Raw genomic sequence first — 19482 nt, forward strand, 5'->3', positions numbered from 1 at the left:
TCCCCCCCTTCCCTTTTCTTTTTTTTCCTATCATTTTTCCAGGTAGGTTTCAGGAATAGGAAGAAAATTTATAAAAACCATGTCAAGTTGCCAAGGAAATTAGGACATGAGAATTTAAAATGTAGGAGCTGGCTGAGAGAGTAAACTGCTTGGATCTTACTGAACAAGAATAATGCTTGCTTCCTGTTAAATTCCAATATCTATTGTTGATAAATGAAGAAGAGAAATCAAGGACAAGCACAATGAAAATGGAAGAGCCTATAATCCTTTAGCCAAAAGCACCTGCTGTTCCTTTCACAGATTTGACCATCATGTTAGTAATAACTGTTAAAGCTTTCTCTTATACAGACTTTTGCATTAATAAAACTGTACTATTAAGTTTAATATAAACCTTTTCTGTTGTGCCTGTCATTCAGCGGCCAGTGCAGTCTTTTGGACAGACAGCAAAAAGGTCGAAGGTACAGTAGACTTGTGTGCTGGCATGCTAAGGAAGCCCTTCATGCTTGATGAAGCTTTGTTACTTTGTGAAAAGTGCCTTTAGTTTTATTTTTTGGCATTGAAGCTTTGTTTTATTCTGTTGGATTTTTGTCTTGCCTAGTTGTCTGCTTTTGTGGTTTGCCTTCATATTTTGGTGGCTTTTTATTGTTATGGAGAGAAATACTTTCCCAAAGATTTTATTTACTTTTCATTAGATGTGCTCTATTGTGCTGACAGTGCCTTTAAAAGCTGCAATTGCTTGGGTATTTTCTTCTTAAAGGAAATTATTTATTCTATTGAAAATATTAAAAATGCAGTTTTCAGCCATTTTGTTTTACATAAAATGAATGGAAAAATAACGGCTCATGGTATATTTATATAATTTTTTATAAGCCATAGTTTTTAATTTTACATACTTTCCTTTAGTCAAACACAAAGTTAAAGTTAGTTCGGAGCCTTGCTGTATGTGAAGAATATCCACCACCTCCCACAGCTGAAATATCACAGGACCTCCAGGTAAAAATCACGTTACTGAAGTTTCTGAAACAATTCGAAGTAACTTATTGTTCAAAAGAAAATCTTTTGGGTACTTTTTAAATACGCAGATACCATATGATTTTAACTTTTTTTAATACAGCTTTAATAGAGGTGGTAATATCAGATGAAGAATTTGCTGTTTTGTTTATCTGAACTGCAGTGGTTGGTATCTGGGGAACAGAAAAAAGGGTTTTGTTAGTGGTTTTAACTTTCTAGTATTACAGTGCACTTGAGGCAGTCTTAAACTGCTGAAGTGCTGTCTACCGTCAGTAAGACAGAAAAATGATTATTAAAATGCAGCATAATTTATCGGCTTTTTGTATTTAGAAAATGTACACATTTGTAGGTTCTGGTGTTTTAACTGAATTCCTGCATATTGGTCATAATTGCTAGTAGTTCTATTAACACATGCCTGAGGTATGTCTGAGGACTAATCTATTAAGATGATACAACACACTTACAGAAGTTCCTAATGCTGGACAAAATATGTAAAAATAGAGAATTTAAAACAAAATCTAGCTTTCCTGACTTTACCTTCATACCAGTCTGTATTTTTAGACCAAAATACTATTACTAGTTTTAGCTCTGTGTATGAATGAGGGACATCAAAATGCTTTTCTTGCTGCTCTTTTTTTCACTCCTAACAAAACTGAGATGATCCTTAGTGGATTACTCACAAAGCATGTTGACTTACTTTGCTGTTATTTGAAAAGCTTCTAAACTGTCCTTTTGTGAAAAGTCGCACTTTTTTTGTATATTAAGAAGCAAAATTAGGTCTAGCTGCAGGTTTTCTTTAGAAACAGTAAACTAGAACAAATGGCTTATGAATCCCAATAACTATGCAAATGATTGAGAGGACAAATTTAATTCTTCCCTGCAGAGTGGAAAAATACATGTTGAAGAGAAGAGTTAGAAGTAGGAATTTGTTACAAGTTCTGATGCTGGAGTGCACGTCCTCTGGGGCACAGGTCTTCCATGACCCTCTGTAACAACTCATGGAGGCCATTTCTTCACCCATTTTGCTTTCTTTCCCAAAGAATCTTTGGGAATGGCATAGAAGAGTTCTTCTCTAAGCACTAATCGGCTGCTGGCTGCCTCAAGCCCCACGCTTTGAAGCATGATGTGTATGCATTAATTGTGCTTGGGACGTGTGGGAGGTCCAGTGGCTAGGTGAAGTGAGAGACTGTCTTGCACAGCCCTCTCCGGTAGCATGAGAATAACCTCTGCGATTGCTTCCCCTTGCTGGAAAAGTCACTGTGTTGTATCGGTGATTGCAACTGAAAAATGGCTTCCAATTTTGTGTCCATATTTAAAATGGATTTTAAGAGTTAAGAAGAATAAAATTCAGTATAAAGTTGCTGATAATATGTGAAGAATACCAATTTTTAATGGTTAGAAAGTGTTAGCCTTGATGGAATGAAAACTATACTTACACAGCTAGGAACTGGTGTGAGTTTTGGGATAATTCTGTAGTCTTGCCTGTGACTGTTTATCAGTTCCACCTTCCACACTAGTGTGTACAGCAGCTCTTAGCAAGGTAAAACTCCTAGGCACATGCAGGTGTAGAAGTCACTTAGCAAGTCACTGCTGCCACTGCTGGCTGCTTCTCCTCAGAAGACTATAATGAAAGAGGTTGACAGACCAGACAAATTGTCTCAAGCAGATCAATTTATGTTCTGATACACTTGTGTATTTTTTCTTGAGCAACTGCAACATGAAAAAAGATACTGTTCCTCACTGAGAAACCTAGGTAAGAGCTCACAAATTTTTAAGCCTTAATTGTTAAAAAGCGCTGGCAGCCCTTTACTAAAAGGTGCTATGAAAGTACAAGCTTATCAATTTATTGCAGGAGGAAGAACGTAACTGATTTATTTGGTCTTTTATCTTTGTAAATACACTAGCTCTTTATTCTCTTGCTGTCCTTTGTCTAAATATTAGGTACTGGGGTAGTACTGATTCTATATGTTCTAATACGAAGTACGAACACTAGCAAAGGATGATCCATTTCAGGTCTTTTTAAAGAAGGGCTGTTTTCATATGAATGACAGTTATTATTATGGGTAACAAGTCAATAAACCTTCAAAACATTGAACTACTTCTTCTTTAGCAAAATAAAACAACCTAAAGGAAGGGGGGTGGTGGGAAAAGACCAGGGTCTGTAATGTTAGTTTATATTGACTTGTGTAAATTCAGGTTTTTGTTGGGTTTAGAGATTGCTGGTAAAAAGCCAGGTAAGGGCCCCAGGGTGTAGGGCCTTTGAGTAATATTCTGTAATGTTTCCTGACTCTTACCTTTTAAGCTGCAGAAATTTATCAGGTTTTGATGGTTTTGGGGGGTTTGCTTTTTGTTTGGCTTTTTCTTGTTTAATCATGATTTTGTGACAATTTCTTCTGCTACAATGAGGACTTCAGGTGATCTGAGTTACAGCGAAGAGTCTGTTAAATCAGTATGCCAGCAGAGACCCGCTACAAACAGGGTGGGATTAAAAGAATTTTAGGGAATAGAAGTTAAAAGATTTTTCAGCTTTCCAGTCAAGTAGGTCATATTTAATTAGATGCTACAGTTTTTATAGCATGATATCACAAGAAAGTGCCCTTTGGTACAGTGTTCTGTTGTATCACACTTTGAAGTAGAATTGGTGGTAGTAGAAGAACTGGCTGTTCAGATGGCTATTCCTTTTTTAGCTCTCGTTGGGAAAAGAAGTATGAAAATGATTACTTGCTGAAATCCTTTGACTAAACTATTGCTTTTACTTCGGATGAGTTTAGAATATGTAGTCAATTTTCTACTGAAGGAAAATCAGACTATGAAAATATCCTTAATTTACTGATAGTTTTGTAGAGTATTATTGTAAAATGGAGAATAACGTATTGGTGGATCCAAGTCAGAAATAATTTCTTAATAAGACATAAATATGTTTGTTTCTTTCTTTTTCAAATAACTGCTATTAGGTGAACAGTAAGTGTAATGCACTTTGTAGTGACAAATAAATTGCTCATTTGAATTATGTTCAGGTTTATGAGGTGAGGAATGCAATGATTTGTTTTGGACTCTTTAAGGTTTGTAGTCAAGTGAATTCTCAAGACTAGGAAAGAATTATACAACACATTGTGATTGGTAATGGTTTTTATCAGACTTGGTTATAGATAACCTCATAAAAGCTGAGAAGTCTTCACACTTGTAATGATGTTTTGTAGGGTGTTCATGAATTAATAAGTTTAATTAGAACATGTAATGTGGGGAAAAATTATAATGAAAGGGAGAGCGATAAAACTATCAGCTAAGCTTTTTTCCTTGTTTGAAAAAGTTGTTACTCCAAAAATGCATATTGAAACTGGTTTTTAACCATAACCTCATTAGTATAGGGTTCTCATTGCCCAGGTCTGAAGGGACCAAGGTGGAGGGAGCAGTTAGGTGTGCTAGGGCAGGGAGGAGCATTACTGCAGGTTGTGCAAGGATGTGTTTGCGTGTGAAACAGCCTTTAGCCTCAGTGAATCCTGACTATATTTAACTCTGGCCAGCTTACATGAGTGAGATCAAGTCTGTGGAATGACACACGAGGAGAAGCTTAAAGCAGGTGCCCGGATATGGGTAAGAATGGGTTTGAAGGAAGAGTGAGGACTTGCATGGGAAAGGATTAGGTGCAGGACAGAAGAGTGATAGGCAAGAATGGATGAGGAGCAGGTTCTTTGGGTTGGGAAGGATCAGATGTTCTCGGGTGGGTGGGGTGGCAGCAGCAACTCAGTTGGCATCTGGGGGAGCAAAATTGACATTTGAGGGAGTTCAAAATAAAAGGTAATGGGGGACTCCTACAGGACTTTGCCACTCATGCTCTTGGAGTCATTCAGACACATGGTGTCTCCATGTGAATTCCCCTTACTTCCTCTGTTTTTGCCATCTGAAATATGTTAGTCCTTCACTGACAATCTTGTTAAAGAATAAAGAGGCATGAAAAACAAATTAGTCTTCCATTATTTAGGGAACCATGATGTCACTATAATTTCAAAGGGAAGCTCTTTTTTGCTGTATTTGGCAAACAGGTTTTATGATAGTTCACCTACTTGTAAAAAAACATGGATTTTGAGATGATTACACACAAAGCTACTCTGTCAAAATATACAGGAAGTTAAGAATCTAAGCCTTGATGACAGTAAGGTTTGCAAATTTTGCCTTGATATATCTGTATCTGTAAATACTGCCCTTCTTTGTGGGTCTGGAAATGCTGGTCTGTCTGAGATTGAAACATTTGGTTTTTTTTTTTTCTTCTTGGAATAAACCAAATTGAAACTTGAAACAGGCTTTTATAGTCAAAAACTCTGAAGAATGGGGGGAAAAAAGCATCGTGGATGATGCATTACTTAAAAATTTAGAAACTGCATAAAATTTATACATCTGAAAAACTGGAATATTTTCATATGTGTATCAAATAAGATACTTTGGATTCATTTTGAAATAGCATTCAGGGCCTGGAAGTGTATGTAAATTCTAAAACGTGTATGGTACCTTCTGTGCCTTCTCTATAGTTTTTGATTTACTCATAATTTCATTTTGTGGTTGTATAAAGTACATGTGGGATCAGGAAGAATATGAAGGCAATTATTTTCCTTGTTACTTCTTTATTTTGCAGGTAGTATAGTACAAAAGAGTTCTCCTGCAGGTATTGTTTGAAATAATTTCCGTGATGACTGATTTTTACTTTTGACAGGAGAAAATTCAGATCCAGTTGTCACAGTCTTTTGAAAAAGAAGAAAAGCCTGCGAAAGATGAAACGGAAAAGGAAAAATCCAGTGATAAACTGTCCAGAAAAATGTTATCAAGAGGTTTGCTATCTGTCATTGTGCTTTTAAATGTACTGTGTAGATAAAGAATATTTAGAGAAAATACAGTTTGCTTCCAGGTCATCATCGCATAAACATTGCTTTTTTTTTTTTTAGCAAATGAAGGAAAATAGATCAGATATCTTTGAGCTGGAGAAGGAATTGGTCCCAGAGGATACAGTGCTTTCGAGGCTTCATCAAACACGTGTTACTCCAGCAAATGCTTTTCCTTTTTTGCCTGTCTAGCTATGCAGACCAGCGTAAAAGCAATTGTGTTGCCTCAGTTGTGTCCAAGTGTTCTTTGGAAAACTGACTTTACTAGTCAGTAGAAGTTATCTTATTCCTAGACTTTGTTACAGGATTTGCGAAACTTAAGTGAGAATGACAGCTACCTTTGTACTGTTTCTGGTCTTTATTCAACAGAAGTCAATGTTCTTGTTTGTTTATTTATTTTACTTTTGATAGTATCTAGAATTTTTTTATAAAGTTTTGGAGCAAGGGTGGAACTACATAAGTAAAAATGACAAGTATTATGTTTTCACTTTAATATTCCTGCATTCTGGATTGAAGATCTGTTCAAGTTGGGAAGTCACTGTACAGCTCTTACTTTAAATAAAGGATCCAGAATGTTTACCTGAATACCTTAGATCAACCAGTGTGTAGGAAATATCTTTAAAGCTAGAATTCTTTTTGAGACAGGTAGCACTTGTCCATCTTGTGTCCCTCAATTCCATAAGGCCTTCCTCATGTGGCATTTCAGTGCATCTTGTCCCAGCTGGCAGCCAGGTATTTGTGAAATAAAAAGCACTGGGATGGAGAACTTAACTGCATTTATAAATCTCAGTCTTTGAAATGATGCCTTAAAAAAATAGGGTGTTCTTTCAGAGCTCACTTGCTCAACCTTTAAGGTACATGCCTACCTTCTAAAATTAAGAAAAAAACCAAGCCCGCCCCCGAAAGAAAACACCCAGTGTGTTAGGTAATGATGAGTTGAGAGCAAAGTGACAAAATGACTAAGGTAGAGGTAGCTGTTCTAAATTCACCCAATAAATATCTCCTCTGGAGGTTAATTACTTCCCAATTTAGGATGTGCCAAAATAGAAAATGATGGAATTTAAGCATCAGTCTTCTAGTAATTATAACGAAATTATTGCTCACTTGCAAATTAAGAAAATTAAAGTAAATAATTATTCAGTCTTAAAGTTGTTTTACCAGACGTACCCTTCCCCACCGCCCCTCAGAATCAAAAGTAATCCCGAACCATAAATGCTCAAACTTGCTTGGTTTCATTTATACTCTCTTGATAATATATGGGCAGGATTGACAGCATAATAAGCTCTGCAGATAAAGGAACCCACTATCATTCTTCTTTAGGGAACTAGAAATTCCCTGTCCTCAGGTGGACTTGGGATTTCCTCCAGGAAAAATTTAGGTCTCATTTTTGAAGATTGGACACTTTGGTCACCCAGTTTCCCACTACGCCAAGAGGCTGCTTTGCCGGCACTGTTGCTTCTAATAAAAAAGCCTGCATAGATTCTGTCTCCACCGAATCCTACCCTTCTTTGTGCAGTAGTCCCCTCGTTTCTAATAGAAGCTAATTTGCAATGACTGCTCTCTGTACTGACTGCACAAAGACCTGGAATAGCTAGGACCTAGGCATAAGTTTGAGCTGTGCCTAACTTGAGACTAGGTTAACACGTAAGTAGTTCTCGGAAGAAACCTAGTTCAAAAAGTATGTTAAAACACCTATAGCTTTGAATTCTAAGACCTGGAACGCTGGAAGGTGCTCACGTAAGGGAAGATCTGGTGTTAAATAATTTCTTTCAGTGACAGATTTTAGAGAACAAAATGTAACTTTGAATACTTTGTTTCGCTGAAACCAGACAGGAGGCAGAAGGTTGTGAGACTTTTTTTTTAAAACTTCTCAATATTATGTTGTGAAAACAAAGCCCAACAGAACAAGGATTTTTAATAATACAAAATAACATTTGTGAAGGTTAAACTGTTACATTCTGAATTACAGTATTTCTTCAGGCAACGTCCAGTAATTCTGTAGATCAGCTGCTGGTCCACAGAAGTGTATACAACAGTGCAGTGTAGTGTATTGAGGAAACTTGGAAGGTTGATGGAAATCAGGTGACTCAAGGTGATATACTGCTTTGAAATATATAGCAATTTGTTAATAGATTGGCAGTGTTACTAAAGCTTTTGCTTCTGCTTTTGCTTTTACACTTGAATTAGGGGATTGGTGATGTTGTTGGGTTTTCTGTTTTGTTTTTTACTTGTGAGCCTTTTCCCTGCAAACTGAAAGTGTTTAATTTTGGGAATAACATGCCTAATATTTATATAGTATTGATCCATAAATAGTATGTTCAGCAATAATTGGTAAAAAAATAGTATTAGTGTTTATTCAAAGTGTAATTTTGCTCTCTTCCCCCTCACCTTTAGATTCCAGCCAAGAGTATACAGATTCCACTGGTATAGATCTTCATGAATTTTTAGTAAATACTTTAAAAAACAATCCCAGGTAAGCATCAGTAATGTCAACTTTCTGTTTTTCTTTCTCGTTGTTGCCTTAGGTGTCACACCACGTGGTTTTTTTGTTGGTTTTTTTCCCCCTCTTAAATGTCTAACACTACATGTCAGTTATTTAGGTTGAGATTTTGTTGCGCAGGCTATCTGAAACACCAATCCACTGTAATTTGTGTGTTATATGAATAGAGCTTCAGGACATAGAAATAGTTTAAATGCTTTTAATGTTTAATAGGCAAATAATGAGTTCTGTCTGTGTGCAGTTCTCTCCCTGAAGGGACTCTAATACTATGTCTCTAAAAGTTGTATTCTCTTAGCTTGTTAGAGACCAAACTGCCTTCTCTTACTTTAATCTGCCTTGCACTGAATTTATAGACAAAGGAATTTTTTTTTAAGCTGTACCATATAACCATAGTTAGAGATATACATTCACTCTGCACATCAGAAACCAAATCTGACCTAATTCAAGTCCATTATTTGTTAGCAACAGACTTGACATGGTTCTGTTGCTTTGAGGTTTGCAGTATGTTCCTTTCTATCTTGTTTGTTCTTTTCCTCAATGGGGTTTCATACTAGGTCTGTGGCTATACGTACAAGGAAAGAAATTAACTCGGTGGAATTGTGCTGCTGTCGTAGTAGCTGCTATTTGTTATTCAATCATATTATAGTTATGATTTCCAATGTGATAATTTATTAGGATTCCATTTTATTGGCAAAAAAAAATGTAAAACGAGCTATAATAAGGGGCCAACAACATTTTGTCCTATAGAGTAAAAATAGAAAGCATGGACCTCTGCTAGACTTTTACGTTGTTCCTACTTGAAGTCATAAAGCATCACAATGAAAATAAGAAATCGTAGGTGAAGGTCTGCTGTGGGTTTACATTACTGGGAAGCTTAGATATCTGATGTGCACAAATTATGAACTGTGCGACAATTAATTTAATTACATGTTAATGATTTATTGGAACTGGCTTAAGCATTTTTAAGACTAATGTTCATTTCTATCACCTTGAGTTTTAGCTTTTTCCGTTTCTCGTAATATCTCATCACATTGCAATGTGTGCCAGCTTTTAACCACTTTTAACACTTGTTGGTATGTTGTAGTAGTGCCTCCCGTTATCAGTACTCTGTCACTCTGTGTCTCAATGATCCCGTGATGTGCTTCACAATCCAAGGGCCAGTTCAGGCCTCTGCAAATCTTACTACCCATGGTAACTAACAAGAAACAACCTAGTCACTGCTTTTACTTCTTCTTGAGACTGTCTTGTCAAAAACTGTGCTTTCTGTTGAGCCTACTGGGCAGAGATTACCTGAAGGATCTTTGTATTCTAATTTCTGGGATGAGAACAGTATGTTTCACTAGATGGGTTCAATACAATATAGCTTAGTGAAAAATGAATACTTTGACCTAAAAATACTGCATTTGACACCTGGCGGTCCTATTTACAGTCTACCATCATCCCTTGGTCACAGATCTTATCTATGTATTCTTAAGATGAATACAACTGCAGTTATTGGAGTGTCTCATATGTGAGTTGCTGTGTTTTTATTTTCAGGGACAGAATGATGCTGCTGAAATTAGAACAGGAAATTTTAGATTTCATTGGTAATAATGAGTAAGTACTGTACTCTTATAGGAAAAAAGAATTCAAGAGTGTTCCTGTTTATTTAATAAAGCTACTATTCCTTTGTTCCAGAGTTCCAAGAAAAAAGTTTCCCCCAATGACATCTTACCACAGAATGCTGTTGCACAGGGTAGCTGCTTACTTTGGATTAGAGCACAACGTGGACCAGAGTGGGAAGTCAGTCATAGTAAATAAAACTAGCAATACAAGAATGTAAGTGTAAAAGTCTTCAAAAAACTTTCTGATGCATAGATTTAACATCTGGGATATATTATGCAATGATGCTGCATCTGTAGCAGCAGGGGTCTATCTACTCATTGGGAACCATGCATCAAGGAGAGGTAGTTGAAAGGTCTTTACTGTTCATGTTCCAGTGCTGTGTAATAATGTGATCTGTTTCATGTTTAAAGGATGTTATCTGTAAATTAAGAATTTTTGTTGCTTTTTTCACAGAGATGCATTGCTAACTTTGTTTCCATTAAATATGAATTTATATCAACTATTTATCTGTTTAAAGATTTACACCAGTAAAGAGTACAAAGTACATTCTTTGTTTCTTTTGGAACGCAGAACCAGCCCTTAACTTAGAACAGGGTCATTTCTGATTTGATGTAGGGAGGGGACAAGACTTGCACAACTTTTGGCTTTTGTACTGTAAAAATCTACTGGGAAAATTCAGGCATTGAAGGCTTTGTTGGAATAATGTTGTTTACAGATCTCACATGGCCTTACAAAATAAACGTAGCAGGGAAGACAGACATCTCATCAGTGGGAAGTGTCAACCAAGTTAACAAGTCATGGCATGTCATTTTACTGTGAGGGCTGGGGAGTTTTTGGAGAAACGACTAGGCAAATCCATATTACAAAAAAGGTAGCACTGGGGCCACAGCAACTCCAAAACCATGTGTAGTTGATGTTTTCATTCAAAGGACCCAGTTGTTCTCTCTGTCCTCTGCGCTTGCTCTGTCTCCTCAGTCTCTCTCAGAAAGACAAAGGACTAATGTGTTGGTATATTTATGCCACCTACTTTCTAGTTTTAACTTTAAAAAACCCCAACCAACCAACCAAACAACAACCAACAAAAATGGTGTCACGCAAATGCTTTACGTGCTCTATGATTTCAGCATGAAAATAGGAGTTTACAGCACCTGCATCCTGATCCCAGTCTCTACGTACACTCTCCATAGCTTTGGGAGAAGAAAATCTAATTATCCACCCTAATTTTTGAGTCAGTAGAACTTAGGTAATATACCACACTGAAATTTCACTTAAGTAAACAGTTTCCTCCTCAAAAGTTTCTAGAAAAACATATAGGACCTAAATACATGTTAAATAACTCATGTATTCATGTATGTGTTTTTGCTTTAGCTGTACATTCTCTATCTAAATTGACTTATAAAGCCATACATTTCAAATCTGTTGCCTTTGCATCTGCCAGCATCTCTAGACTGAAGCTTCAGTCTAGCACTTCAAGTGTGGAATAAGAACTATTAAAAGATGATTTCTTCATTTTTATGCATTTTTTTTCTAGACTGTATTTAAATAGCTTATGGCCTCTGGAAGCCCCCTATAGGTGTAGTTACTAATTAGCAGGCATTTCATCTAACCTGCAGACATTAAGATTCGTAATGTTTTCAGTATTCTTATTTTAAATCGCTTTGGATATAAAATAAGAATTTAGAAAGAAAACCTTGGAGATCTGCTCCATGTTGAATAAAACCAAACTTACCTTTTCCTCATAGGCAGATTCCCGGCTCCATCGCCGATCAGTGATGTTACTGACATCAACAACCCAGTGCATACTGGGACGTCTCAGTGAAGTGGGAAGTTGGTGATTGCAGGGCAGTAAATTCAGGGACCTTTAAAAGAAAGAGGTAAGACAGTCTAAAGGTTCTCTGAAATGCCTGCTAATTATGTTTGGGCATCCAGTACCTAATAGTTAGGTTTGGCTGTTTTATAGAAAAAGATCTCCTGATTATACAGATGTTCTGGGTAATGAATAAAGAAAAAGAAATAGAGAAGAGTATACATATGTTTTTTCTTTTATTAGACAAATATTTCCTGATTGTCTGAGAACTTCTCTTACAATAGTAGTAGTTTTATTGTCTAGGTACTTGGTATCTATTTTTAATAACAAGAGTTCGCAAAATATCTCATTTTCTTTCACTAGGTAGATAGAATACCAAAACAATATATATACATAATCTGTTGCTTCATGCTCTCACTGTGATCTTGTAAAGCTCTTCCTTGCCTGCGTTGTACTGTTCTTCTCTTGCTTATTTCTACTTAATTTTATTTTAGAAGTTTGTAAGTTTCAATGCTTTTTCCTCTATCTTCTTATCTTCTGTTTTCCCTTGAAATGAATTCTGAGGTATTACAGCTCTAGCAGAAAGCACCTATCTTCACTTCCATGCATGCCTAATATCCATTGCATGGCACCAGTCTGGATTCAAGAGCACTTCTGATCCCCCAAGGGCATGTGGTTTGCTTGCCACCTTAATTGGAAATTGAAGCAAAAGCTTCGAAGGAGAAAGAGATTTTAAAAGCAGGTTTGTTATGCCTCAGGAACAGGACTTGTCAGGGGTACACATCATCTTACGTTTTTTGTACCTTTTCCATTGCCTGGACAACCAAAATCTATCACTTCAGCTAGAATATTAAGTATATTTAACATTAATCTTGAGTATATTTCAGTTTGTTCCACTGTGTATAGTATATGTTTACAAAACCATAAATCTTTTCTTTCTAACGACTTTTCACAGACCTGACCAAAAGTTTTGTGAGCACATAAAGGATGAGAAAAGTGATGACTTCCAGAAGCGGTACATCCTTAAAAGAGATAACTCTAGTTTAGACAAAGATGACAACCAGGTAAAATACATATGGATTATTATTTCCTTTCACTTGCTGTATTTGACTGTGTATTTATACTCTTTTCCTGGAGAAGTTGACACTGTATCACTTAATTTAGATGAGAATACGATTAAAAGATGACAGAAGAAGTAAATCCATAGAAGAACGTGAAGAAGAATATCAGAGGGCTAGAGAAAGAATATTTGCACAAGATGTATGTATCAAAGAAAATCTTACTTTGTTTTGTATGAATACTTCACACACATACACACATATGTGGTTTTTGTTAAAAAATACTTCTTTCCAGAAAATTTTGTGTTTCTGAAGGGGACTGAGCAGATAAAAATCATTAGTGTGGCCTGAGTGAGTTTTAAATTATATTGAAGTTACTGAGAAATCTTCTGTTTTCTCTAATCACTGCTGTGTGAAACTCAAGCAACCTTCAAGAATTATTTTGGTGCATTATCTAGCATTACCTATTTCAATGCATTATTTTGCCCCTTACTGAAATATAAGTTACAGAGTTTTGGTACTGCAATCATTTCAGTTGTTGCTCAGAGCAATTAAAAAACAAAACAAACAAACAAAAATCCCACACACATACACCACCACCACCCCCCCCGGCCATTCTTCTTTCACGTACGAAAAAAAAAAAAAACCACAAAAAACCCCAAACCAAACCAAAAAAACCACAACACCCAAAACAAAACCAAAATGTTGTTTTTTCTCACTGGTGTCTATATCAAACACATCTTATGACTGGTCAAAGTAAAATGATTTGAATTTCCATATGTGAAATTTCAGAAATCCGGAAGTCTAGTCTCTCTTGACTGGAGTTATCAAGCAGGACAACATTGTAAACTATATAATTCAATCACAAGTAGTGATTATATTTAATTATATTGAGTGAAAAAGAACAAATATGTCTTCAAAAATATGCGTTACTTCTAATAATCCACTTTTTCTGACATTTGTCTGTAGCTCTTACACATCCAAAACCAGATTCTTGTTCTGAAGAAAGAGTAATGATCTCTAAGAGGCTAATTTGCTATATCCAAATACTTTCCAAAAGCCTTTTTTTTGTTCACCTTAATTACGAACAAAAAGAATGGGCTTTTGGATATAAAATTACCTTTTCCTTTTGCATATTCATTTACCATGTATTGTACCCTTAGAAGCTTTGCACCAAGTGTTAGAAGTCACAGTCAAGGACAACTAATTGAAGTTAATAATAGTCTTTTTGATTGTACATTCTGTCTGCTTTTTAGCATATGCGTACTTGTGCCCAAAGAACTCAGTACAATTACTGCAGTAGCCAGTGTCGTCATCTACTTCACACTTTCAAACAGAAGACAAGGCAACTCAGGTGGTGTTAGCAGACTTGTGAAGTCACACATCAGCTGGAAGTTACATGAGGCAGCGAAGGCCCAGTGGAAGAATTGTAACTTCAGAAAAATACTGTTATAAACAAAATAGTCAGCATTGTAACTATTCTAATGCTAACTTTTATTTCCTGCAGATGGGCCTTTTTATATTGTCTTTTTTTTCCCATAACATGGAAATTATCCACCAAAGAAGTTAAGTTTTCAGGCAGCTTAATATAAAGAGGGTGTTGTAAAAGTCTGTGTAGAATACAAAAGGCTCCAAATAGCGGTATGTTTGTTACTGCGCTGTAGTGTAGGGGTTCTAGATGCCATTCATATTAATTTCTACACTTCTTTGCCCCTCAGTCCCTGTGTTCCCAAGAGAATTATTTCACTGATAAAAGGTAAGAAAATTTGCAGTCTAATTCTGTTTCATTTTCCTATTTTCTTAATAAATATTAAGCTATCTTATTAAAATGTCAACAGAATCCAGGAGGAAGAAACTAATAGTACACAACAAAGACGACAGATACTTAGGTATTTGATGCTTTCTTTAAAAAAAAATAAAATCCCAAAGTATTCTGCATGCATTTCACCTTTTCTTTTCTTTTTTTTTCTTTCTTTTTTTCTTTTCCCTTATTTTGGAATTGATGCTTGTGCTAAAAGTTTAGTTTATAACTTACAGAATCAATAAGGAAACATCAGGGAGATCAGCCAACAGCCATCAGAGCAGTACTGAGAATGAGCTGAAGTATTGTGAACCCCGACCCTGGAGCAGCACCGACTCTGATAGCTCCATCCGCAATCTGAAGCCAGCTGTAACGAAAGCCAGCAGCTTCAGTGGGATATCAGTTCTGACAAGAGGAGATAGCTCTGGAAGCAGCAAAAGCACAGGCAGGCTGTCTAAGACAGGTATAATAAAATCTGTACAAATACATAGTTACATAGCAGTGAAGTACCTGATGGTTTGATACTTGATGCGTATTGCAGATGTGTACATATGTAGAGGCCTCAGTCTTGTAGGTGCTCCATGCATACAACTCCCTCTGGATACAGTGGGTGCTGCATACATAGAATGACTACAGACCTAGCCCTATAGTGCATAACTGCCTTGGAGAGCTAGAATTCAGGTAACAAATTAAATGAAGACTTTTTGACTTTGGAAGTAGAATTTTAAAGTGCATTGTAGTTGGCTTTAAGCTAAATGCATTTCATCTCATACAAAGGATTTGGAAACATTTATCAACATAAGTACTTTATTCAAAATAAAAAATTTAGAGTTCAACTCTTTGTTTCAGTCTGGCAAAGCTGCATTGTGCAGTCTTAGGAAACTGCACTGCTATCCTACTAGCTAGGAAAAAACAGCATTAAAGCTGTTGGTTGTATTTGTTGTGTTATCTTTCAGTGCCATTGTTAAATTTAAATTAATATGGCTAAAAAGCTTGCTTAATTTTTAGATTGCTGAAAAATCAGATCTGTGGAACAAAGTGTACTGTTTAATGTTAAGATTCAGAAATGGTGGGGGAAAATACTCATAAGATTCTGGGTTGCAAAGGTGTGTTAACTTGTAATTAATGTCAAAACAAAGTCTCAGAAAATACGGTTATCAATCTTCTGAAGGTCAAAAAAGAAATTTAGTAAATATTTGTATTCCAAATGCCAACGTAATTTGATCCAATAAATAATCTTGGTTGTGGAGAATTTTGAGGCTTGTAATACATGGGTGGGTTGTGGGTGCACTACTTCAGAATTTGAAGTAGAACTGTAAAAAAGCAGAATATTATTGTTTGCCTGTATTATGCTTGGCTTTGATGTTATTTATAAGACTTGTTTCTAATGAGGATCTGTTTAAATTTTTTGCTTTCCCTTAAACCACCACTACCTTATAGATGTATCACCACACTTCTATATCTTAATGCAGTAAAATAGTTACAAATTCTGTTTGTCCATTGTATACTTGTATAAAAAAAATACATTCCAACGTACTTCTGCATATGCTGTAAAATTGTGCCATCATATTGAGTTATTTCATTTAGCAATGTAGTAATACTATTTGGCACAGCTTGAAAAGAAACTACAATCTGACAATAGTGTATATATAAAATACATTCTTAGAAATCGTTGTTTTTTAAATTGCAAGAACATAAATGGATTCTTAAAATTTTGCTGAAAACTTTATTTTGGCATTCTGAGAGTTAACATTCAAAGTTCAGAATGCCTATCTTGATGGTTGTTGCTTCACTGCATTTACAGGTTGTGGTGATTTTGCATGTGTTGATTGGTTTTATTTGTTCATTTTGATCAATGATATAATTGGCTTTAATTCTTATGGCTTCAGCCTAATTTCTCTGCATAATCTAGAAGTGGATACACTTGTAAACAAACCTAATCAAAGTAGCTCTGGTCAGGTGAAGACTGACAGAGCTGGGATATGCTATTTTGCCCGGTTTACAATTAATAGCTTTGTATTTCACTTCATCTAGCAATAGAAAGAAGGTTAATAGTCAGCATCAGCAAATGATTCAAGCTATACTATCGTTTCATACACACAAGTAAAAGGCTTACAATTAGAAATTTTTATGAAGGACTGCAAAGTAACTTCAAATAGTAGATAAATTTCGTCACAGCCCTTTTTGAGTCTTGCTTTCTCTTCTAGATTGTATAGAGGCTGCTAATGAAGGGTTCTTAAATTTAAACAACTATATTCTCTCTCCAAGTACTGCAAGCATCATAGCAAAGACTTAATAAAAAGTATGATAAACTGTATACTTAGAGATCTAGGTATACAGTGATCTAGGAACAGTGCAGTTCTACAGACCTCTTCCTATTGGACTTTTGGAATATTGCTTTTAGCTGCATGCGTTGGCTTTCAGAAAGCTCAGGGTCTGGTTCTCCACTGCCTTGCAATGTTTATAGTCATTCATATCTGTAAAATGATTATTGCTTTCAATCAGCTATTTCATACTCCTTTTGAACTTTGAATTGTTACATAGAACTAGACTAAAGCTACTACGTTGCCATAATTTTTTCCAGCTCTATTCTTGATTTCAGCATGGAAGTTGTCAGAGGAGGAAAAAAATAGTTTTGGCTTTTTTAGTATTCTGAAATTTGTGCAGCATGTGAGTCAGAGAAGATCTCTGTAGTAAAAAAAAAAAAAAAGTCATTGCTTGCATGCAGAATACATCTATAGAGCATGTGAATTTAGCTAGTGTGTCTGAAGGGACATTGGGCCCACTGCATCTGTATTACCCCATGGCCTGCACATACGCAATAGCGTAGGCTGTGTGTTCATTGCTTCAGTGTATCCAACTGATACATATGCATGCATAATTTTGGAATAAGTGAACAATCACTTAAATAAATTGCAGATGAACTGAACATTACGCATGGGCATATGTACAGGCATGTGTTTTCTGTACAGAAAATCAGAGCTAGATATGAAAGCCTCACTTTACAGTGCAAAGCAGTGCTGAATTGACCCTTGGTTCACAGAAGGAATCTTGTAATGGTATTCCAGGGGAGATGAAGGGGGCCACTGTTTAATAACGTACTTAATGCTGAGCTTTAAGGGTAAGCATTTACAAGTATATATTTTAAGTGAGCATGATGTTTCTGTCTCTAGGTAAAAACAATTTCTCATTACTCCTTTCCTAGGTTCAGAGTCTTCTAGTAGTGTAGGGTCATCCACGGGTTCTCTTTCTCACACCCAGCAGCCTCTTCCAGTGCCAGCTCTAAGCCAGCCTTCTCATGGCACGCCTGCCGTCTATCCAACTGTCAGCACTAGTAACTCTCTTTCCTTTGATGGTGGCATAAGCGGGCAAGTGGCACCTACTAGCACTAGCTTCTTTTTGCTTCCCTTGGAAGCGGCAGGCATACCGCCTGGCAGTATTCTGATCAATCCTCAAACAGGTTGGTACATGCTTGTGGATGTTTTTGTTACAATTGAGAACTTGGAGAAAAATGCACGAGTGTTTACATAAGACTGAATGTCAGTATTGTCTTTGTTTTTCTCTTTTTTGTTTTTTCTGTGGTTGTGTTTGTTCAGTGCACTTAATTTAAAAAGAAAGCATGACTCTAGGATCAAAGGACTAAGTAAACTCGATTTTCTCTAGTAGAGTTTTAACTTATATGTAAAATTTTGATGAGTGACTTGCACAAAATATTAAAATTCTGTGGTTTATTATCCAGAACGCAGAATAACTTAAATTAATCGTTTCGGCTTTTTTCAGGAGAGGGAAAAGTCTTTCTCAGTGCTATTATAAAATAGTTTCAGTGAGGGGAGAGAACCTGAAGAAGTATTCATATTGACTTGAAAGAATTTATCATCCTTCATTTTGTTTGTCGCAACATATCCTTGTCTCTATACTCATGACACTGACTTAATACAAGTGAAAGAAATAAGCATGAGATTACATGCTATTTCTAACTTCTGTTTGTCAGTTTAAAAAAGGATGAAATCAATGTTGGTGTAATTGGCCAATGCTGATATTTTTAGTAAGTAGTAGGAAATTCATACTTCATAATGTAGATGTAGATGGAAGGAGATGTGCAACTACTTGTCTGGATTAAATTACTAGTTAGCGTTCTCTTTTAATTTATTGTAGAAGTTAAGAAATCTAGAAAATTTTAATTTACCTTTTAGCAACACATTGTAATCTTTGGAAAATGATTATATTTTAATTTTAGTTTAAAAATTTGTTTTCCTTGTAGAAAGGAAATACTTAAGGATATATTTCCCATCATTATGTATTATGTTTGAATATAACTGCATGTGATGTTTTAAACTAAATTTTTCTCACTGAGGTTGTTAAAATGATCACTTATTAAATTATTTCTCTTCTATAACTAAAAGGTTTAACATTGAAATAGATACATTTCTCTTTTTTCCTTAATATAAATCAATTGCTGTTGTATACAAAATTTGAGACTTTTTAAAGTTAATGATTGTGCATATTGATATGCTGCTTAAGGTTTCTATTAAATGCCTTACTGTAGAAACAAACAGCTTAAGCCAACCCTGCTAAAAATTGGTTACAAATGACTAGCTGTAGCATCTAATTTTCATAGATAGCCATTGGATTTGGAGGCGGATGTACTTGCCACCTTAGATCTAGGTTCTGGACAATAGCACTATTGACTTAATTTTCCTAGTTCTAATGTGATAGTTGTACATCTTTTACATGAATTTTCCATCGTGTGTGTTGACTACCTAAAGACAAATATGATGATTAGTGAAGAAGTTTTGCTAGAAAAATAAGTGGGTTTAGTGTTTGTA

General features: G+C 35.7%; 1 protein-coding gene across 1 annotated transcript in view; it reads left to right on the forward strand.

Moving 5' to 3' along the window:
- Positions 1-416: 416 nt before the first annotated feature.
- The window catches only part of R3HDM1 (R3H domain containing 1), a gene marked incomplete at its 5' end in the record, with an annotated part of 43981 nt that continues 24915 nt past the window's right edge, over positions 417-19482 (forward strand). The window contains 12 exon segments of the mRNA XM_009583657.1: positions 417-458; positions 904-993; positions 5720-5834; positions 8280-8358; positions 9922-9981; positions 10063-10203; positions 12753-12861; positions 12962-13057; positions 14574-14611; positions 14694-14744; positions 14893-15119; positions 17862-18116. Of these exon segments, the coding sequence (XP_009581952.1) occupies positions 417-458; positions 904-993; positions 5720-5834; positions 8280-8358; positions 9922-9981; positions 10063-10203; positions 12753-12861; positions 12962-13057; positions 14574-14611; positions 14694-14744; positions 14893-15119; positions 17862-18116 (1303 nt within the window).

Source organism: Fulmarus glacialis, unplaced genomic scaffold (assembly GCF_000690835.1).
Source record: "Fulmarus glacialis isolate BGI_N327 unplaced genomic scaffold, ASM69083v1 scaffold10418, whole genome shotgun sequence".
NCBI lineage: Eukaryota > Metazoa > Chordata > Aves > Procellariiformes > Procellariidae > Fulmarus > Fulmarus glacialis.